General features: G+C 43.9%; 1 protein-coding gene across 12 annotated transcripts in view; it reads right to left on the minus strand.

Annotated features, from left to right (window-relative positions):
* The window catches only part of KMT2A (lysine methyltransferase 2A), a 77,704-nt gene that overhangs the window by 5,496 nt on the left and 50,581 nt on the right, over positions 1–21,627 (minus strand). For 7 of the 12 annotated variants that reach the window (XM_081799379.1, XM_081799375.1, XM_081799377.1 and 4 more), the window contains 19 exons: positions 21,493–21,603; positions 21,116–21,189; positions 20,293–20,486; positions 19,879–19,985; positions 18,536–18,673; positions 17,340–17,498; positions 16,968–17,085; positions 16,767–16,845; positions 15,542–15,702; positions 15,162–15,344; positions 10,727–14,945; positions 9,498–9,572; positions 8,606–8,664; positions 7,382–7,552; positions 5,478–5,552; positions 1,551–1,725; positions 1,277–1,384; positions 760–843; positions 8–137 (listed from right to left, as the gene is read on the minus strand). In XM_081799379.1, the coding sequence (XP_081655505.1) occupies positions 8–137; positions 760–843; positions 1,277–1,384; positions 1,551–1,725; positions 5,478–5,552; positions 7,382–7,552; positions 8,606–8,664; positions 9,498–9,572; positions 10,727–14,945; positions 15,162–15,344; positions 15,542–15,702; positions 16,767–16,845; positions 16,968–17,085; positions 17,340–17,498; positions 18,536–18,673; positions 19,879–19,985; positions 20,293–20,486; positions 21,116–21,189; positions 21,493–21,603 (6,420 nt within the window). Of the gene's footprint in view, positions 1–7; positions 138–759; positions 844–1,276; positions 1,385–1,546; positions 1,726–5,477; positions 5,553–7,381; positions 7,553–8,605; positions 8,665–9,497; positions 9,573–10,726; positions 14,946–15,161; positions 15,345–15,541; positions 15,703–16,766; positions 16,846–16,967; positions 17,086–17,339; positions 17,499–18,535; positions 18,674–19,878; positions 19,986–20,292; positions 20,487–21,115; positions 21,190–21,492; positions 21,604–21,627 lie in introns of all 12 variants that reach the window. The other 5 variants (XM_081799380.1, XM_081799378.1, XM_081799374.1 and 2 more) reach the window with 2 other exon arrangements.

A 21,627-nucleotide genomic window follows, 5' to 3' on the forward strand; every position in this document is an offset into this window, starting at 1 on the left:
GACTCACCTTGCTGTCATAATACTTCTCTCGCTTGTCAGTCTGGATGGAGCGGATGACATTGCCAGCATACTCAATCACCATCTCACCTGCGTCAATGTTTCTCTTACAGAAAAGACCCCGGCCGTGGATGGGAGACCTAGGACATAAAGATGCAAAAGAGATCGGCCACCAATTTCGCAAATCAGGTTAACTGTGTGAATACATGAATGAATGAATAAAACCTGCTCTGTCAGTTCCCCAAGAAGGACAGACCCTTGGAAAGAAAAAAAAGAATCTGGACCCACTTGATTTGAGTATATTACTTATTCTTTTTTTTTTTTTTTTTAAAGATTTTATTTATTTATTTGAGACAGAGAGAATGAGAGAGAGCATGAGAGGGAGGAGGGTCAGAGGGAGAAGCAGACTCCCCGCCGAGCCGGGAGCCCGATGTGGGACTCGATCCCGGGACTCCAGGATCATGACCTGAGCCGAAGGCAGTCGCTTAACCAACTGAGCCACCCAGGCGCCCCAAGTATATTACTTATTCTAACAAATGGCCAAGAATGAAAGATTTCTCCATTCGGGAGCCCAGCAGAGTAGCAATATTTTAATGTTTACTATGTTAAATTCCTTGTTCAACGCAAGGAGGGGCAGGTTCCGTTAATAACAGCTAGAAAAACCTCACTTACTGAATGAGGGAGGTCACTCCAGCATTTGGTCTGCTTTAATTTTGGAAAACGATTAGTTCTCTGTAATTCTCTCTGCAATGTTAGCCGTACCTGTAGACACCAACTGCCTCCTTAGAAGTCTTTTTTAAGTGCCGGAAACGCATGGGCATTGGCAGATCCATACTAGTTGCCCTCCTACAGAGATAAGGCATATTATTAATGAATTCTCTCCAGGAAGTAATCAGTTTTGAGTCTTGGGTTGAAGGTTTCTAGAGAATATGACCACATTATTCCCTTTGTTCAATGCCAAGCACGATAACAAGTGCCTTGTAAAATGAGGCCTATAATATACCCAATCCTTTCTGACCGTGGTAACTGTGGTGGTAGTGGTGTGTCCAGAGCGGACAGAGTTTACTTTGGTTAAAGAAAATAAAATATACATCTTACAGTTACCTGAATTTCTCCTCTCCTCTGCCCAACAGCTAGGGCTACTTTAATACAGACTACAGTTCAGTCTTAAATGTGATCCGGGCAATTCTGATCCAAGCAAAACCACACAGTGCCCTGCACAGCCAGAGTAGAGGGAAGCAAAGAGCGCTCCTGAAGACCCCCTCCACTCCAGACTTACCGAGCTGACTTCAGCTGTACCTCCTCCTCTTCCTCATCATTGGGGTTGTACTCAGGAGGCTGCCGGTGTTTGGAAGCCAGGAAGTTAAACATGTCAAATGCTGACTTCCTGGAGCCAAAAGATTAAAACACGCTTTAACAGAAATGCTTTGAACAGAAGCAGTGAAGGACAGCTTTGACACTGGAAATCTCAAAGGTGACGTGGGGAAAATGATTGTATCATCAGATAATAAAATTGGGACCCAAAGCTGCTTAGGAAAGAGAACGGAACTTGCCTCAGGTGAACTTCAGCCCTGGCTGAGCCATGAGGGTTCAGGGGGGGTTCGTTGGCTTCCTCTGGTTTGTGGAAACGGAATTTGTAATTCCTACAGTGCTTGGCACCAGAGAGCTGCTCAATCAGGAACACGACTGCATCGTGAAGAATCCCCAGCATCCTCAAACCGTTAACACCTGTGGACAGAAGGCACCAGGGAAGCGAGGGTGCAGCCAACAGGAAAGTGCCTGGTACTAAAGAAAGGCCTGAGCGAGAGAACTCTGCCAGAGGCTGCTCACGATGAACGACATTGAACACTAGCCAAGAATTAGCATTAGCGGGGGCACCTGGGTGGCTCAGTCGTTAAGCGTCTGCCTTCGGCTCAGGTCATGATCCCAGGGTCCTGGGATCGAGCCCCGCATCGGGCTTCCTGCTCAGCAGGAAGCCTGCTTCTCCCTCTCCCACTCCCCCTGCTTGTGTTCCCTCTCTCGCTATCTCTCTCTCTGTCAAATAAATAAATAAAATCTTTAAAAAAAATTAAAAAAAAAAAAAAGAATTAGCATTAGCGAACCATTACGATGACAGAGATGCAGGTCTATCAATACGGAAAATGTTCATGGTAGATTGAAAAAAAAAAACAAAACACGTCACCAAACTATTCTCTATGTTCTGTATGTACACAGATAGACTATACGTATTATTTCATTTCATGGTCACAATGCCCACATGAGGCAGGAATTACCAGCTTCATTTTCAGGTCAGTCAACCTAGGCTCAGAGAATTTGAATACCACACCCAAGGTCACACAACTGGTGTGACAAGATTTGAAGCCTGGGCTATGGAGTTCCAACCATGATCGCGTTTTCGTTTATAGGTTAATGGGGTATCTGGGCTCTGTAACTTCATACTCACATGGGTACCTCACTAAAATTTAAAAGAATGATTAGTAATAACCCCCCTAACACAGAACTCTCTTTTGTATTGTTATACTGAATGTCTGGAATAATACACTCGATAGATGCTTTGTTTTACTCAGTCTCATGCCATTAATGAGCATTTCTGATTTCTTTTTATTTTATAAAAATAAATGTATGTAAGTTGCTGGCATAGATGGGGAAAGGCTCTCTGAAATGACTGGTTTCTTTCACTAAAGGGATGGGGCATCCCAACAACTGCCACCCCGCTTTGACACGAGAAATAGCAATGTTTGGGGCGCCTGGCTGGTTCAGTCGGTACAGCATGTGATTCTTTTTTAATTTTCTTCATCTTTTTTTTAAAGATTTAATTTATTTATTTGAGACAGCGCATGAGCAAGGGGGAAAGGGAAGAGGCTGAGGGAGAGGCAGGCTCCCCGCTGAGCAGGGAGCCCGATGCGGGGCTCGATCCCAGGACCCTGAGATCATGACCTGAGCCGAAAGCAGACGCTTCACCGACTGAGCCACCCAGGCGCCCCTGTCAGGTTCATTTTTTAAAAAATTTTTTATTTGAATATAGGTGACACAATAAGTTCATTATTTAATTAATCCTCACCACAAATTTTTGAGGTCACAGTTACATTCCTTTTTAGATAAGGAGATTGAGACTCAGAGAAGTCAATTAGCTTGTACTCAATGTAATATTGATCGCAAAGGGGCAGAAATGTAGTTTGTACTGTTTTTTTCTGCCTCCAGAGCTCATGGTTTCTTACCACCATTCCATGTGGCAGTAAAGGACATGGATAAATCAAAGGAATTTCTGTCCTGTTGGCAAAAACAAGGCGGGGGGGGGGGGGCGGCTACTCAGTGTGAGGCCGAGAACACATAGTTTAGGACACTGGCTTACCCCAGGGGCAGGATTTTACACATATTATCAATAATCAGTTCAAAGTGACTACTGGCAGAGGCCATGTGCAACTATCCTTTCTTGGGGTGCCTGAATGGCTCAGTTGGTTAAGCGTCCGACTCTTGATGTCGGCTCAGGTCATGATCTCAGGGTCGTGGTATCGAGCCCCACATCCGGCTCCATTCTCAGTGTGAAGTCCTCTTGGGATTCTCTCTCCCTCTCCCTCTACCCCTCCCTTCTCTCGTGTGCTCTCTCTCTCTGTCACATAAATAAATAAAATATTTTTTAAAAAACAGGGACGCCTGGGTGGCTCAGTCTGTTAAGCATCTGCCTTTGGTTCAGGTCATGATCCCAGGGACCCGGGATTGAGCCCCGCATCAGGCTCTCTGCTCAGTGGGGAGTCTGCTTCTCCCCCTGCTTGAACTCTTTCTCTCTGTCAAATAAATAAATACAATCTTAAAAAACAAAAACTAAATTATACTTTCTTGCCTCCTAAATATTTCCTTCACCAATCTAAAAAAAAAAAAAAGATACTATCCAAAGTTAAAAGGCAGCCCACAGAATGGGGAAAAACATTTGCAAATCATCTCTCTGATTAATATCCAGAATATATAGAGAGAACGCCTAAAACTCAACCATAACAACAACAAAGCCTGATTAAGAAACAAGCAAAGGCCTTGAATAGACATTTTTCCAAAAACGATCTACGAATGACCAGTGAGCACATGCAAAGATGCTCAATGTCATGAATCATTAGGGAAATGTAAATTGAAACTATAATGAGATACCGTCTCATACCCATTTGGAGGGCTTCTATCAAAAAAGCAGGGGAGGGATGCCTGGGTGGCTCAGTCGGTTAAGCATCTGCCTTCGGCTCAGGTCATGATCCCAGGGTCCTGGGATCGAGTCCTGCATCGGGCTCCCTGCTCTGCGGGGAGCCTCCTTCTCCCTCTGCCTCTGTCTCTCTCTCTGTCTCTCATGAATAAATAAATAAAATCTTAAAAAAAAAAAAAAAAAGCAGGGGATGTGGAGACATTGGAACCCTTGGGCACTGCTAGTGGGGATGTAAAATGGTACAGCCACTGTGGAAACAGTACAGCAATTCCTCAAAAAATTAAAGATGGAATTACTATTTAAAAAAAAAAAGGAATTACTGCATGATCGAGCAATTCCACTTCTGGGTATCTGCCCCCCAGAAATGGAAAGTAGGGTCTTGAAGAGATATCTGTACACTCACATTCACACAGGAGAATTATTCACAATAGCTAAAATGTGGAAGCAACCCAAGTACCCACTGATGGATCGATCAATAAGCAAACTGTGGCATATAAAAACAATGGGATATTATTCAGCCTTAAAAAGGAAGGAAATTTTGCAATATGCTACAACATGGATGAACCTCGAAGACATTATGCTAAGTGAGATGAGCCAGTCCCACTTACATAATTCCACTTACATGAGGTACTGAAAGTAATCAAAATCGTAAAGACAGAAAGAATAACGGTGGTTGCCAGGGTCTGGAGAGAATGGGGAATTTCAGTTTTACAAGAGAAAAAATGAGTTACGGGATGGATGGATGGTTGCTCAGCAATGTGAATGCATTTAACACCCCTGAACTGTACACTTAAAAATGGTTAGGATGGTAAATTTTATGTTATATATACATTTTACCTCAATAAAGAAATTCATCTGCTTAGAAAAAAAAGAAAAGAATAAAGTCCCAATGCAGTATTATAGCAGATAGGAAGCCTGAAAGCATTATGCTAAAGAATCCAGTCGCAAAAGGCCATACATCGCATGATTCCATATAAATCCCTAGAGACAGAAAGTTGTTTAATGGTGGCCAGGCACTGGGGCTGAGGAATGACTGCTAATGAGTATGGGGTTTCTTGGAGCGATGATGAAAATGTTCTGGAATTATACAATAGTGATGGTTGCACAACTCTGTCAGTAGACTAAAAACCACTGAACTATATGTTTCAAATGGGTTAACTGTATAAGAATTATATCTCAATGAAGTTGTGAAAAATTATTTTAAAAAAAGGTTGATGCTTTTGTAGAATCAACTCTATAGCTTTAGACCAGAATACTCTGAGACAGGAGTAAAATCACCCCTTGTCGTCGTTACCTGCAAACGAGAGCTGCTTTAGGCGGGCATTTGACCGAGCTTCCTGGACTTTATCTGTCAGTGACTTCCAGGCATCTGTGAGGAAATAAAATATTCCATCAATTATCTCTAACACCAGTGGCAAGCAAAAGCATTGAGCTTAGAATCCTTACAGGGTGAAAACACCCTGCTAAAATGGCTTTTTGTTGTTTTCTTAGTTTCGATGAGTTCCGTGCATAAGAAAGCGGCCGAGAAGGTGCATTATCCAACAGTTAGACAGGTGGCTCACGCCTTCTGAAAATGACCCCTGAATCCCCAAAGCATTCACATCCTTTGATGGTAGTCTGGGTCCCAAACCTGAATGCTGGATATCACTTCTACTCCCTATGCTTCTAAACAAAACAATACTAGCGTTAACGATTTAACCCAGACTACGGGGAGACCTTAAACCTCTGTTCTGTAAAACTAAGGGGGTGTGACTAGAAAACCTCTACAATCCCTTCCAGCTCCAACTTAAGATTCTAGGATCTCCTACTGTCTGTTGGGCTCATTACCACCACTTCACACTCAGTGTGTTGTACGTGGAACTCATACACTCAACGTAGTCTTTCTGTTCTCCTTATGTATCTTTTTTTTTTTTTACGTATCTTTTTTTTTTAGTGATCCAGGCCTGAATCTTCAGAGTCACAATGGACTCCTCTCTCTACTCTCCATATTCAAGCAGTCCTGAAGAGTGTCTGTTCTTTCCTGCTGGGAACGGGCTTTATTACCTGACATCTCTGCTGTAGCGATGGCCTCATTAGTGAACTCTTGCCACCTCATGTCTCCAATTTAGTCCACCTTAAAGGGAGCTACCCCGTTAAGCTTCTTGAAATTCTGCTTTTATTCCATGTCCCCAGATTTTCAAAGGCCTCATGGTTTGGCACTGAAGGCCCTTCCAAAACCAGTGCCCAAACCACCTTCGCAGTTTTCTCTCTCACTAGTACCTGACTGGGATTTCAACATCCTCTCCCACCTGAGGGCACTCTAAACCCACCACGTGCAATCCTAACTTTGCTGATGTCCCTTTTTAGAAAGCCTTTCTCATTCCTCTTTTCCTAACCCAAATTCTATCATCTCCTTTAATGGACTCTTCTACCATTCTTCCTGGGTTCGACAACCCTAACTCAGTCCCAGGGATCTTTCCTTCAAATACCTTTATTACTCACTGCCTAGATAACATTTCACTAGTCCTTCGGTAGCTAATGAACACCTATATGCTTGGGATACAAAGAGGAGCGAGAAAATAAAATGCCAGCCTTTCCAGGAAGTTCCCTGTTGAGTAAGACGTAAAAAAGTAAACAGACTTTATAAAAACAAAATTTAAGCTATAAGAAAAGCATTTAAGATTCTAAAAGGAGCAGAAAGGAGGGAATGGGAGTGCTTATCTGCCTCAGAAGGTCAGGGAACACTTTCCAGGCTGAACCCTGAAGGACAAGGTAGAGTTCACCAGATAAGCCAGGGTAAAAGAACATTCTGGGCAGAGGGAAGAATTGGGTGAAGGCACAGGGGTGAGAGAGAATGGCATCTGAGGTACACAAAGAAGTGGTAGAAAACACGACTGGAGAGAGAAGACGTCTCACGTGCTCTGCTACGTTATGGACTATTACTCCAATAACACCAACTTCTTAAGGACGAGTTAGACGGATAATGGTGTCAAGTATCTTCCGTAGCACCAAGCACACGAACTGCCCACATCAGCAGTACTAACACAAGTCAGTGTGGAGCTGGCTGAGACAGAGCTTGCACTGGTGAGCCAACCACATTTTTTTTTTTTTTTTAAGTAATCTCTACACTGAACGTGGGGCTTGAGCTCATGACCCTGAGACCCAGAGTCAGAAGCGCTACCGACTGAGCCAGCTGGGCGCCTCATTTAATCCACTCACCTTCAATACTTTCTGCACAGATCTGGAAGCCATCATCACTTGAAATTTCAAAAACAAGTCCTTTCTTGGGCTTTTTCTCAGCAATGCTTTCTTTCCTCTTCTGTTCTTGCTGGAGCCAAAGCATCAGTGGAGAGCTGAAATTACTTTCTTCTTCTTCCACTGTTTTAGGTTCTACGAGGGAGAAAATAGATAGGGGCCAAACTGAGCACTGATACATTATCTTCAAGCCTAGCAACATTCCACAGTTGGTAGGATTACTCCCATTTACAGATAACAAAACCAAGACTCAAAGATGTGGAGCAACTTGCCCTGGGTCATAGCTGGAAAGTGACTAAAACTAGGTTTGTTTGTTTTGTTTTACCTGAAGTCATGCTGTCTCTGTGGTAGTTTCTGGTATGAGAATTTGACAGTTTTTCAATAAGCAATTGCCCTCAATAAGGTCAAAGCTAAAAAATAATAATGATTAATATGAATGAAGCACTATACACGAGGCACTCTTCTAGGAACTTCCTGTAGATTAATTCAGATAAACCTCACAATGACCCAGGGAGGTGTTATTATTATGTACACTTCAAAGGCGAGAAACCTGAGACAGAGAGATGGTAAGTAACTAGCCCAAGTTCACATAATTAGTAAGTGGTAAGCTGAGATTTCAACCCATTTGGCTCCAGAGTCTGCCACCCCCTTGCTCTGCGTTCTGACAGAAAGAGGTGCCTCTGTCCTCTTGAGGAATGAGCCACCAACAGAATGTGATTACAGCCCAAATGTTATGCCTGAGCATTTTCTCTATCTTCCTCTCTTCTGGGAAGTTCCTTCGATGGAAATGGGCAAACCTTATATCCAGATCTCTTTAATCTTGAAGTGGCCAGTTCTTAATGATCAAATTCAGTAGTACAGATGGAAAGTGCTATGGAGATACATCTGCAGCTGTGACCAGATACATGGTTTTCTTCAGCGACAACTAAGGGATGGGGTCAGGTAGCCACTAGCTATGAAGACCACACTGTTGTTAAAGCAAGTAGAGCAGAACAATGGACAGATGTCCCAGACTCTATAGCGGAAGGGCACCGGACCAGGGAATAGATGCCCTGGTTAGTCTACACCTTTGGCCAATCACTTAACTTCTTCGGAGCTTAAACTTTTTAATTTAGAAAATTTGTAGATAATGCAGGCATTACTTTTGACTTCGAAGTTCTAATTCTAACCTGTTACCCACCCACATACCTGTACTTTCTTGCTCATTTGCTGGATTTTGTGTTGCCTGAATCTCAGGAAGAACTTGCCTAAATGAGAAGAAAACCCAGTGTGAGACGTAACAACAGCTACTCTTCAAAGATAAACACTGTCCACGCCGGCCATACCACTGTATCAATTACATAAAACTACTAGAAATGGACCACAGGATGTCTTGTATATAACCTGCTGGATAAACACCACCACACTACTGTATGGTACGTAACATAAAACTCTCTTCTATGAGATTCTTTCCTAAATATTGACATTAAGCTTGGGCTTTTGGAGTTTGTAGATTATGTCCTTGAAATTTTTCTCATACCCTCGGTATGAGAAAAAAATGAAAGGACACTTGTTAGAAGCAGTTTTGGAGTTACTTAAGTAAATTAACCGATTTAATTAAAAACAAAAGCAAGCTGCAGGAGCCAGTAAACCACAACCAATTTTCATTTTTGAAAATTAAATATATCTTGGCAACAACCCAAATGCATTATCAATAAGGGGCTGTTTAAATAAGTTAAAAAAAAAATCAAGTACAGAACAGTAATGATAGCATTATTCATTTTATGTAAAAAGGGTATATATATATTCATATACACACTGTGTATCTGTATTTGTATAGAAACGTGTACATGGATGAAAACACATTATTAGTGATGGTTATTACTAGGGAACAGAAGGGAGGAGGGTAGGCAGGACGAACATGGAACCACTTATCTATTATTTAAGTAATTATGCATTAAAAAAATTGTAAGTATGTATTACTTCCATTAAAAAAAAAAAACTTTGGTACCAAGAACAATACAAATGAGGAAGAATTATTTTTTAAATGAGGTGGACAAAACGGAGGGCTTAACCTTAGACAAACGATCTTCGTATTTACCCTGTGGGCTGCCCACACTCCTTTGACTGTTCCACATTAGCTGTGTCCTGCTGCTCAGCCTCTGCTCCTGGAGTCCTGGAACAGAATCATTGGATCTTTTCAAGAAAAACCACCAGTAAATATGTACTGAATGTGGAGGTCAGTCTAAAGAAATGACTCTATCAGGATCTGATAAAATTTATGAGCTGGGAAAACTAATCTGTGCTTCTAACAAGTTAGCCAGTGGTTACCTTGAAGACATTCTGACTAAGAGAAGGCACGAGGAGCCTTCTGGAACACTAGGAATGTTTTATATCTTGATCAGAATGGTGGCTACATGGGTGCATACATATGTAAAATTTCACCTGTGTACTCAATGCACGTTACACCCCATGCTTTCAAAAAGGACTTCATGAGGATCTACAACAGGTGGCTTTGCCCACCAGACAGGAATAATCATCATCCCTCAGTATCCTAAGACTCAGCAAAAAAATCCCAAAACAACAACAACAACAAAACCCAAAAGCAACAAACCCAAGAGCAAACAGCAGCATTGTTTTAAATCAGAGCAAAGGGGGGCCTGGGTGGCTCAGTCGGTTAAGGGTCCGACTCTTGATTTCGGCTCAGGTTATGATCAAGGGTTCTGAGATTGAGCACCGCATTGGGCTCCGTTCTGGGCATGGAGCCTGCTTGGGATTCTCTCTCTCCCTCTGCCCGTCCCCACCCTCCATAAAAAACAACAAAAAACCCCCACAACCCCTCCTCCCAAAAAAAACCCAAAGACAGGGGCGCCTGGGTGGCTCAGTTGTTAAGCATCTGCCTTCGGTTCAGGTCATGATCCCAGGGTCCTGGGATCGAGCCCCACATCGGACTCCCTGCTCAGCAGGAAGCCTGCTTCTCTCTCTCTCACGCTCCCTGCTTGTGTTCCCTCTCTCACTGTGTCTCTTTCTGTCAAATAAATAAATAAAATCTTAAAAAAAAAAAACAAAAAAAAACCCCAAAAACAAAGCGTAATTAGAGATGTGGTTCTATCCAAGAGACAAACTGTCCACGGATGGCACTAAATTTTGCTCTATAAATCACCACTGTGAGGGGAAAAAAAAAAAAAAAGTCAAAACCCAGAACAGCCCCGAGTAATGCAATGTGGAGAGAAGAGTGTCCTTCCCAGGAAAACTGCCACTTCAACAGCCTCTCACCCAGAGCAAAAACAATCCCACCTACCCAGAGTAGCTAATATTTCGATCTCTCACCCTGTGACTGAGGTCAGGGATGTCGTGCTGGCTTCTTGGTCTGGAATGTGTGCTTCAGAAGAACTGGTCCGCAAATGGGAAACTTTGTGCTTCTTGCCATTCCCTTTGTCCAAAGGCAGCTGAAACCGTTTGATTTTTGGTTTGGGTTTAGTGGGAGCCGGTACCGTGGGGCTTGCTGAGGGCTGTCCAGAGGATGGAGAGCCCCCGGGAGAGGCCGGGCTGGCTTGCATAGCTGAGGATAAAGCCTTATTCTGCTCTAGCCCCATGCTATTAGGAGCATCTCCTGTCTGGGTGAAGTTGGATCCCTGGGTCCCTGCAGCAGAATCAAGTTCGCGCTGGGACGGGAGAATCCCAGTTTTGCTGGCAAGGAGCTGGTTCACGCGCTGAAGCTGATAGTGTTCTTCCGCGTCCCCAGAAGGAGAGGCGGCTGCGACGCCCGCGGTCTGAGCAGAGGGGAGCACGCAGATGCTAGACGCCGCTGCCCCCAGTTGTGGAAACATTCCCGCACTGGGCGGTAGAGCCACGGGCTGGTCCTGCATCCCCAGGCTCTGCTGGCTAGCTTTGATTAAAAGGTTGCTGATTGAGCCAATATCCGGGGCACTGAGCAACCTGGGGTTGGTTAACGCAACATGTCCCGGAACGGATGTGCCACTTGCAGGGGCGGTTGTGGTCTGCATGGACACCACATTCAAGACGGAGGCACCGGACGCCAGGCCGGACCCAGGCCCCGCGGTGAGGTGGCCAGTATCCTGGCTTACGGTGGACGCGCCCGCCGCCGCGGACGCTGTGCCGCCCACACTCTGGGGTAACAGGGGTGCCTGTTCAAAATACATGATGCCAGATTTAGACCTTTTTATGATGTTGGGGACAGTTCGGTGAGATGACGTGTTAAGTGACCCCAGATCTAACAGATTGGGATGGTTTGGCAGCTGGGAGGGTGTGAAGTTAATCAGGGTCATGTTAGAGACCACATCGGAAGGGGCAATGGTTGAAGGGGTGCTAGAGGGAGCGAGTTTTTTATTCTTTCGGGTCTGTAGACGAGATATGGGTCTTTTCTTGAGTGCAGAGGGTGGAGTGGCTACTGTGGTACTGAGGTCTGTCCTCTGGCTGGCTTCTGAAACCAAAAGTTGGGGATCTGGAGGAGGCTGAACCCCAATAAGTAGGCCTGAAGGAGGACTGCTGATGTTAGGTGGGAAACTACTTTGAGCAGCTGCAGGGAAGGAATGTAAGTGCTGGTGATGAGGCATGGGGAGCAATCCTTTGCTAGCAGGAGGGAACAGAGATGGAGACGTTGGCAAGCTTGGATTTAGTCCCGTGGCTAGGGTGAGACCACTTCCCATGGGCCCCAATACTGAAGTATTTGTCTCCATCACATTGGGTGTAGAACTAACAGAAGAGGTCAATTGGATTTTTTGGGTCACTCCATTTGGAAGAGTTTGGAGAACATAAAGTGGCTGCATGTTCTGGTTAACCACAATGAGTTTCTCAGTGGCTGGTTTCAGGTGGGGTGGAGTGGTCTGGACAGCTGCATTAGAAATCTGAGATGGGCCAGGACTCTCAGTAGAATTGGGCACATATTTCTGGTTCTGGATAGGAACAGTAGGGGAAACAGGTACCTGCAGGCCGGGGGTGCTACTGTTTCTAGTTAAATCCTGATTGTTGCCATGCCCTTGCTCCACCGAACCACAAGGAGGGCTGGAGATGTGGTCTGCGTCCATGTGTCCTTGAATAAAATGATCTGGAGTCATGTGGCCTTCGGGGGTGGGATCCACTCCTGGACTCAGCAGTGCCGAGTCGCCTTCAGAGGAGGCCACAGACTTCTCGGTGATGGTCACTCTCTTCTCTCCTGAGTCAGAGATTACAGCCAGTCTACTGGCATTCTGGCTAGGGACAGTGGGACTCCGCGTGGTCAGGACAGACAGGTCGGACGGTAGCTCCAGAGGCAGCTCAAACTGCTCCTCTGCCGAGATAGAGGAGGAGACGCTACTGTCCACGGGTTCCGCCGTCGGCAACTGCTGAGAAAAGACCTCGAAAAGACCCATGTCCTTTTCCCGATTACTGTCGAGACCCAAACCTTCACCCAGATTCAGCAGTTCCGACGAAGAGGACTCCGGGCTCTCGCCCAAAGCCTGCATGGAAGGAGTATTCTTCAGTACAAAGTCCATAATGTCCGAGGGCAGGATATTCCCACAGTCGTCACTGTTGTTGTTATCCGAGTCCGACTTGAGGAGCTCGGTATTGTAGGTGTCCAGGAGGTTCTTGTCCGACGGGGTGCTCGTGTGGACCCGGCGGCTGGACTCCAATGAGCTGAGCTGCGCCTCCAAGGAGTCCTGTCCCTGTGTTTTCACTCTGCTTACGGAGTGGCAGTTATCCATCTTTGGCTCGTTTTTGTGGCCAACGGAACTCTTAATGACATGTTCTTTCTCCCCGGCATCTTCGGGTCGCTCGATCTTTAAGTTCTCCGTTCCGTTTTCTTTCCCGTTTCTTTTTGGAATCTGGCTGCTCTTCCTCGTGGTGGCGGTGACGCTAGTATCGCTCTCTGTGCCATCATCGACACCATCCAGCTGTGAGATTTTGGGAAGGTCACACTGCTCCTCCTCCCGAAATAAATTATGGGATGCCAGCCGCTCGTCTCCGCCTGAGGAAATCACTGTTCTGGTGAAATTATAATAGTACAGGTCATCTTCATCGGAGGTGCTCAGGTCGTCGGCCCCATCCACCTGTCCTTCAGCTGATCTCTTGCCCCGTTTCTTGCCTGTGGAGCTGCTGTAGAATGGAATGTCTTCTTCGCCGTAGGATCTCACTCCGTAGAGCGGGGTGAGCCCGAAGAACATGTTCGAGCGCGCCCGGGCACTGCGACGGGGATATCTCCTCTTGAAAGAGCCATCCTCCTGAGGTTTGGGACCATCTGGAAGCATCAGGTTTCTGTCCTGTACCGGAAGATTCTGATAGTTGTTACTCTGAGGATCCTGGGATGAGGTATCATTGGGGCTTGGCTGGGCCACGGGACCATCTCCTGGACTTTCGGAGGCTGCAACTGGTTCTGTGGGAGGAGATGCGGACTCTATTTGCAAAGGGGAAACGGGGCTACCTTCTTTCAGGGGATTCTTGGACTGGCCCTCACTTTCCATTTTGAGGGGTGTCAGTGTTACTTTGACCGTGCGTTTCCGGGGTGTCTGTAATTCCTTGGCAGATCCTTCTACTTGCATGGATGGAGCTTTGGGGACTCCCGGAATAGAGAGGACTTTGTCTCCAATCTTATCAGAAGAGACATTATTACATGGTCGTTGCCCCATAAACTCAGGAGTCAAAACCTCGTCCACAAACTCCGGCTTTAGGTTTCCTTCCTCACCAGTTGACACCTGACCAGGTTCCAAAAAAGATTTACTGGAATGTTTTTCTTTGAAAGTTTCTTTACAAGACTTTTTCCCTTTCTGTCTCCGGTCTCTGGAACTAGATCCCACGTGTTCATTGATGATGGATGATCTGTTGCTCACTCCAGATAGCTTCAAGGTTCTGACTCCCGCGTCTTCATCGGGAGGGGGGTTTACCGATTGGTTAGAATCTGTGTGTTGGTCCCGATCATTCCTCTGCCCTCTCAGATGGAGTGGGGGGAAGGAGAGGGCCTCTTTAGAAGAAAACGGCCCTGAAGAGAGTTCAGCGAAAGTACCGATCTTGCTAGCATTTAATTCTCCAGGTGCTGTGTTATGAACCTGAGCAGCCAGTTTGGGAATGCCAGGATAAGCCACGGTATGTGCAGACCCTTCCGAACTCTTGGAACTTGGCACTTTGGTCTTCTCTCCCTTCAAAGAGGAGCCCTTGGATGCCAAGTCTGAAGCGCTGGAATGCTTCATTTCGGAAGAGGAAGACCCATCCAAGTGGCTGGTTTTAGTGCCCATAGTAACCACTGTCCTTTGCGAATTTGAAGAGGTGGAAGTGTTTTGCCCTAAATTAGTATTTGAATTCAGTGGTCCTAAGACATGATCAACTGCTTTGGCACTTGACTCAAGATCTGTGGCAGTCCCGATGGTAGAGACTGAGGAAACACTATTCCTGGAGTAAGTACCCCCAGTTCTCATTGGAGACATGATCCGGAGTTTAGACCGCTGGGGTGACAAGGAAGAAGTGCTGTGACGCCGGGAGCCAATGCTTCGGAGTCCAGAGGAGAGTAAAGGGTCACCCACCGTGACTATTTCATGAGTGGTTGGGGTAGGACTTCCTGAACAAGAGAGAAAAAGTAATAAAGTCTATTACAGAGAGAACGAATGTGTGGTGGCCATTGCTTTCAATGACTTGGCAATGGCTTATAACTGAAAACTGCAAATCAAGACTCAATGAGCAAAAGCCACTAAGATAGAATGGCCTGAAAGAATCACAAGCTCATCTCTGAGCTGACCTTTTTGGGTCAAGTTAGTCAATGAGGTAGGTCCTTTACCTGCAGAAGGCAACGGCCGACAGCCAGGGGATCTCTGTGTTGGAGAATAACTAGGTGTGCGAATCCTAGGGACCTTTGAGATGACGTGATAAAAACAGGAGCCAGAGGTTTGCGAATGAGGTCGGTCTGGTGAGGGAGGACTTACAATTTCAGCTGTGTTTTGACTTTCTTTAGATGCAATTTCTGTGGTAGGGAAGAAAAACTCTTACTTTTAAAAAAGGTCCAATTAAAATATCAAACAAATGAACCAACACAAAGCAAGCTATTAGGTAAAGATCAAAATAGAAACAAATGAGACCTCCCAGAGAGACGACTTTCCCCACCTTCAATCACAGTACTCCCCCAATCTAATTCGAGTCCCACCTTGATTACAGACTCACCTGCAAAAGATGTGGGACTGTGAGCGATGGTCCTATTTTCATCGTGCTCGACAGTGCTGTTGATATCCGGCTCTACAACTGGAGGACGGCATTCTACGATCTTGCACGTATACACACAGCGCTTGCGAGCGTCTGTGGTGCTCCAGTAAACCCTGGAACACCTGGGGAACAGATCCACACAAATCCCCATGGGTGAGAGTACAGAAGTGGAGACGAACATTTGTCAAAGCGCCTTCTCATCCTAGCTTCCCTGCTCTCCTTGATTTACAGAATTTAGCTTGACTTCACGGATTCTTATTATAGATCCCCCTGGCTAGGGTGTTCCAGGCTTTTTGAAGTTCTTGGTTTTTCCTAGCCTCTTAGAAAATAGCATCAAATCTTTTTTTATTGTAGTGTAAGCAGGAGACAAAAATAGTAAAATATCCTAAAATGCAGAGAAAGGAAAATACTAACATCTACTACAAGAAATAGTTATTGGCCTTCAGGAAGGGACGCCTGTCCCCCCCAAGGTGTACACAGTGAGGAAAGAGCAAACCTGAAGTGTCCCCTGTGGGAGAAAAGCCCCATTAAGACAAGGGAAGTGTAACTGCTTCAAATCTGCTGGATGCTGATGGAGCCTGGCTTATACAAAGAGCTGCCAGCTAAATGTACAGACTGTTGCCAGAATTGGAATGCAGAATAAACTGGAGTACAGACGGCAAAATGAGACTCCAAAATGGGAGAGACCGAAAGGGAGTTTTAAATTTATACTGTCAGCATGCTAGAAGTTTAAGCCATTGGCTTCACATAGGAAAGAGGATAAATGTTCACTGGACAATATGATTATTATTGTGGGGGGTTATATTTTTAGATTGAGGACAGGGGCATGAGGTATTTGATCCACTACAATAATCTGGACTTTTGAATGCAGATAGATGGAACTCAGAGGAATCTTAAGAGACTGACCTTGTGTTTTTTTGTTTGTTTGTTTTGTTTTTTTTAAATTTAGGTTTTATTTGGAAATGATTCTGAAAGTATGCCAATACTACTTTCCTTCTGTAACTGGATTTAGTGGACATAAAAGGATACTTCAGTCCTAATCTACAAAAAGTAGCAACAAAAGTAGTTAATTTTCGGTAGCAATTAAAAGCAGCTAACAAGTATGGCTCTCCATTCAAAGACTTGCTCATTGCTCAGGGTGCTCAAGCTGTGGGGGCTGGAGTCTTAGCTCTACAGAGCTACTTACTGATATCCAATAGGAAAAAGCTTATCTTCACAGTCGGAGAGATCATTCAGAATTCCTAAGCAGTCAATCGTCATGGAGCCTGACCAAGGAAAGAAGAACTGATTAGAGAAGGTAGGGAGAAGGCTCACTTTATACCCAAAGACCAGCAAGTCCCCCAGCGATACATTGAGCCTTCCCCCACAATAGAAGCCCATGTCATACCAATCATCATGTGGATATTTTCTGGTTCCAAGCCATTGAGAAACTTTCTTCTCAAGCTGATTCCTTCAAAGTCCACAAACACTCTTCTAAAAACTTCAAATCCATTCTCAGGAACCACCTGAAACGAAAACCCGGCTGTTAACAACAGGCTGTCCCTTTACACATTGTACGCATGATACTGACTCTCTCGGAGGTCAAGTACAGAGCGTATCTCAGAATCACCCTGCTGTTTCACAGGAGGACCGCTGTGTTTCTAAGAAGGTGATTCTAGGAACACACAGTAGGAAGGTAAAACAAAGCTTACCATCTTGCTGTTTCAGCCTATCTTCCCTGTAGTCCTATAGAATTCGGAAAAGCAACGGAAGCTCTCACCTCGCCTTTGATCAGATCCCGATGGCGTTGGCAATACACTTTCTTATCATCCAGAAAGACACAGTTCTTGGCGCGAGAACACATGAAGTGATAGTTGCTGGTGCAGGAGGTAAGGCAGCAGCCCACAGTGGCTCCTGGCTTTTGGCAGAACTCACATCTCTAACCATCCAGAGAGAACAGAGGCCTAAGTCAGACTTTCAGATGTTTTAAGCCATTTTTCTTCTCTACAGAATTACCCCATTCTGGGTTTCCTACAAGGCCTTTTTTTTAATTGGTAATCAGCTGAATTACAGAGAAATGATATGAACCCTAAAGCCTCCTCTCCAGGTCCTCTCTCTCCCACTGTCCCTGGGGCCTTGTAACTATTAAACGTAAATATTACACTTTGATTTAGAACTTAAACCAAAACACAGTTTTGTTCCTAGGATGCACGATTGATTTAGAGAAGATAAAACTTCGAATACTGATACTAAAAACATCATCTTACTAGAAAGCTACCATATCCAAAAGAACTCAGTTCTAGAAAGATTATACCCATCAGAAACACAAGGGTTCTCTAGTTACTAGACTTAACAGATTAAATTTATCGTATGATTCAAAGATTTCCTTCAACTAGCCTGTATGTCACCACTTTATTCTATCGAGGTCACAGTCTGGGCTCCTCTTTCCACAGAAGACTTTTTGTTTGTGCTCTCCCCACAAATTACATGGGCTTTTTGTTTGTTTGTTTCTCTCTTGCTCGCTTTCTTTCTGATAATCCTTCATCTTCTCCCTTCCTTTCAATATAGCTTTTAAAATTTTACTCCTCCGTGGCCTTTTCTGACTACTCTCAGCTTCTACTGATCATTTCCCACATCCCCTCTTCGTGTGTATATTTATGTGGGTTTTTCCTATGGAATCAGAGTGGTGATTCAACTGGGACCTCTGAGATCATTTTGTCTAAATCACTTAATTAATTAACACCTTTCTTGCACATTCAGATCATCTCCCAAACTAGATAATACTTTGTCCTCTATTTCCTTTGAACCATCCCCCAGGGGTCAGAGTAGCAACCTGCCTACAGTACACACCAGTACCTGTTGCTGGCTACCCATCCTGAAGGCACTGTGAAAACCTCAATGAAGTAGCATGAAGCCAGAGAGAACATCTGGAAACTGAGGGGAAATCTTTTCCATAACATTTACACAGGGTCTTACCAGCTGCTTGCCCCTGATCACAGCCATGTGCACATTCTTTAGTGATCCATCATCATCTTCAAACACTTCTGCTGACCACAAAGCGCAATTTACATGTGTCCACTCATTTTGGCCAATGTAAAGCAAACGGCCAGCATCCTAAGAAATCAAGAGATTTCTTTTTTCTTTAAAGAATATAATGTCAAAGAAGGTTTTCCTTGGTATTAGCTTTACCTCAGTCAAGATAACATCAATAATAATTCTTTAACTTGGGAATGCAAACAAAAATCAACACTCATTTCTCAATGTTCCTGTTTCCACTTCTCACCTTTCTAGAATCCACAGACGGGAAATATTTTATAAACACAGGGAATCAAAACATAAGCAGTATGTGGTAAGTTTATAAAAGTGTACATGGACTTCTTTACAACCATATTTCAAAGCCAGTTCTCTCAGCTTGCATTACAAAACCTTTTTTTACTGTAAGCTTACTTTGTGCCCAGCACTAAATAAAGCTTTATAAACATTATTTCCTTTAATCCTCATAACCGTTCTGAGGTTAAGTATTATTATTATCCTCATTTTAAAGATGAAACTGGGGCGCCTGGGTGGCTCAGTCGGTTGAGCGACTGCCTTCGGCTCAGGTCATGATCCCAGGGTCCTGGGATCGAGTCCCACATGGGGCTCCCTGCTCTGCGGGGAGCCTGCTTCTCCCTCTCCCACTCCCCCTGCTTGTGTTCCCTCTCTCGCTGTGTTTCTCTCTGTCAAATAAATAAATAAAATCTTAAAAAAAAAAAAAAAAAGATGAAACTGAGAGTCAGAGAGGTTAAGCTCCTCGCCAAGGTCAACAAGTAGGCAGTAGAGCATGGAGATGAATACAGGCAGCCTGCCAGAACTGGAGATCTTAACCATTCTGCCCTCCTCCATTACACACAAGCCTTTAATATGCAAACTTACATATATTTTATTGACGTTCATAAAATCTTATTGAGAAATCTCCTGTAAAAACTATTAGACGTCAACAGGTTAATTTAAGACAAATCATCTTTTTTTTTTTTTAAATTTTAAGTGGGCTCCATGCACAACGTGGAGCCCAATGCGGGGCTTGAACTGACGACCCAGAGATCAAGACCTGAGCTGAGATCAAGAGTCAGATGCTTAACCGACTGAGCCACCCAGGTGCCCCAAGGCAAATCATCTTTTAAATCAATTAAATCCGTTATAGAAAAAAAACCCCAAGTGACATAAGCTAGGTGACAAACATTCATTAAATAAATGGAACCCAGTCATCGAATTTAGACACCAAGGACCAAGAGTTCACATGAGCATCTGCTAAGTAGGACCCCGTTCGCCAAGGTACTTACATTAGCACTGTCATCACCATAGGTCAAACACAATGCACATTGTCTATTATCTTCTATGCCTGGGGGTGGGTTCAGTTCTGGACTATCTTCTCGACTCCTATCAGTACCTTGGAACCCAAAAGATATCCAGTTAAAAGTGGCAATACTAGGTCTGAGTTCCAGAAGGAAAAAAACCAATTCAGTTTAAATAGTCTGTGGCTTATAAAATAAACACTTTCAAAAAGTGTTCAAAGTTATGCTATCTCACCATCTGTTAGAGTATTTATATCGATTTCTTGCTACCAGGCCAAGCTAAGCAAAAATTAGGATGACCTGAGAATTTCTTTCCAATATGCAAGTATATTAAATTTAGGTTCACAAAGTTAATCATTTGCATCTAGAGAGAAATGGATAATGACTCATTTGGTGCCTTACTCAAAATTGGTGGTGTAGGAGGATGGAGAGGAGTTGGAGAGTCTGGTTCTCCAGGCCCTTTAGGTTTGGGAGCTGGAATGATTTTCTTCATTAGAGGAGGCTGCTCAGTGTGGCTGTTTTCCTCTCGCTCCTGCCACTGAGCATAATTATGGTCAAGTGAAGGTGGAAGCACTGCGTTTGGTAACATCCCACTGCTGAAAATAATTGATTCAACAAGCATTTATTGAACTCCTACGATATACCTGGAACTATACAAAATAATCAAACTCTTGATATCATCAGGTCACAGCCCCATGCATGAGCCATTCACAGCATATAAGGACAAGCCACAGAATTTGAAAACTGTCTAAATACACAGGGCTTTATTATCTAAAAATATATATATTCTCGATATATGACTCTTGGTTAAACTTCCAGAAGCAAGTGATAACTTTCCCAAAGAATCAAAAGGATTCACTGGAATAAAAATTTCAGGTTAAATATGGAGAGTCAAGAGCAATAGAGAGCACAATTTGAACCGAATAACACAGAACCCAATTTCTGCAAGTCCAAATACTGAGTTACATATAGAAGCACGAGTACTGTACATATGTCACAAGTTAAGCCGAGTTGCAGAAAACATAATATATAAAGAAAAAAAGGGGGGCAATAGGCTATAATAAACATTAAGTATTATCTCTCAATCGGCACTGAAAAGGCATTTCAAGTGATTAAATTTTAATCTTAAAACCTAGTCTGAAGAACCCTTAATCTAGAAATATAAGAACTCTCAGATTTCTAGCTGATGAGGTGGGGAAAAAAAAGTAACAATGAATTTACTTACTTGCTTGATACTTTATTTGGCTCCCAAAACCTAGACTTTTTGACACTGAACCATGGAAAAACACGTTCCATTTGCTAACAGAAAAACAAACAAACAAAATGTAAGCATGTGAACATTCATTTGGAAACCACATAAAAACCAACAACTTCATACTAGCTTCTCTGTCAATATGAGGATGATTTCAGGCCACCAAGAGAAAGATCCATCCACTTGGGTGACCCCACCAACTTCCTCCCAAAGAATCAGAGGAATGAGTTAAACCAAAAGATGTTTTATACACATAGCAAAACAAAACGGAGAAGAGAACAAATCCGTTCTGTTCATGGATAATTATCCATAGATAAGCATTAAAAACATGAACTATTAATATCATTCACCCGAATAAAGAAGGACTTGACCATGCTGTTGGCTTTTTTAATCTCTGGCTGCCCTCCATCTGAATTAATGGCTGCTTGAATGATCTTCACGATATCATCACTGAACTCCAACTGTATACAAAAACAAAGTATTAA

Source organism: Leptonychotes weddellii, chromosome 11, assembly GCF_054177405.1.
Source record: "Leptonychotes weddellii isolate Sample4059 chromosome 11, ASM5417740v2, whole genome shotgun sequence".
NCBI lineage: Eukaryota > Metazoa > Chordata > Mammalia > Carnivora > Phocidae > Leptonychotes > Leptonychotes weddellii.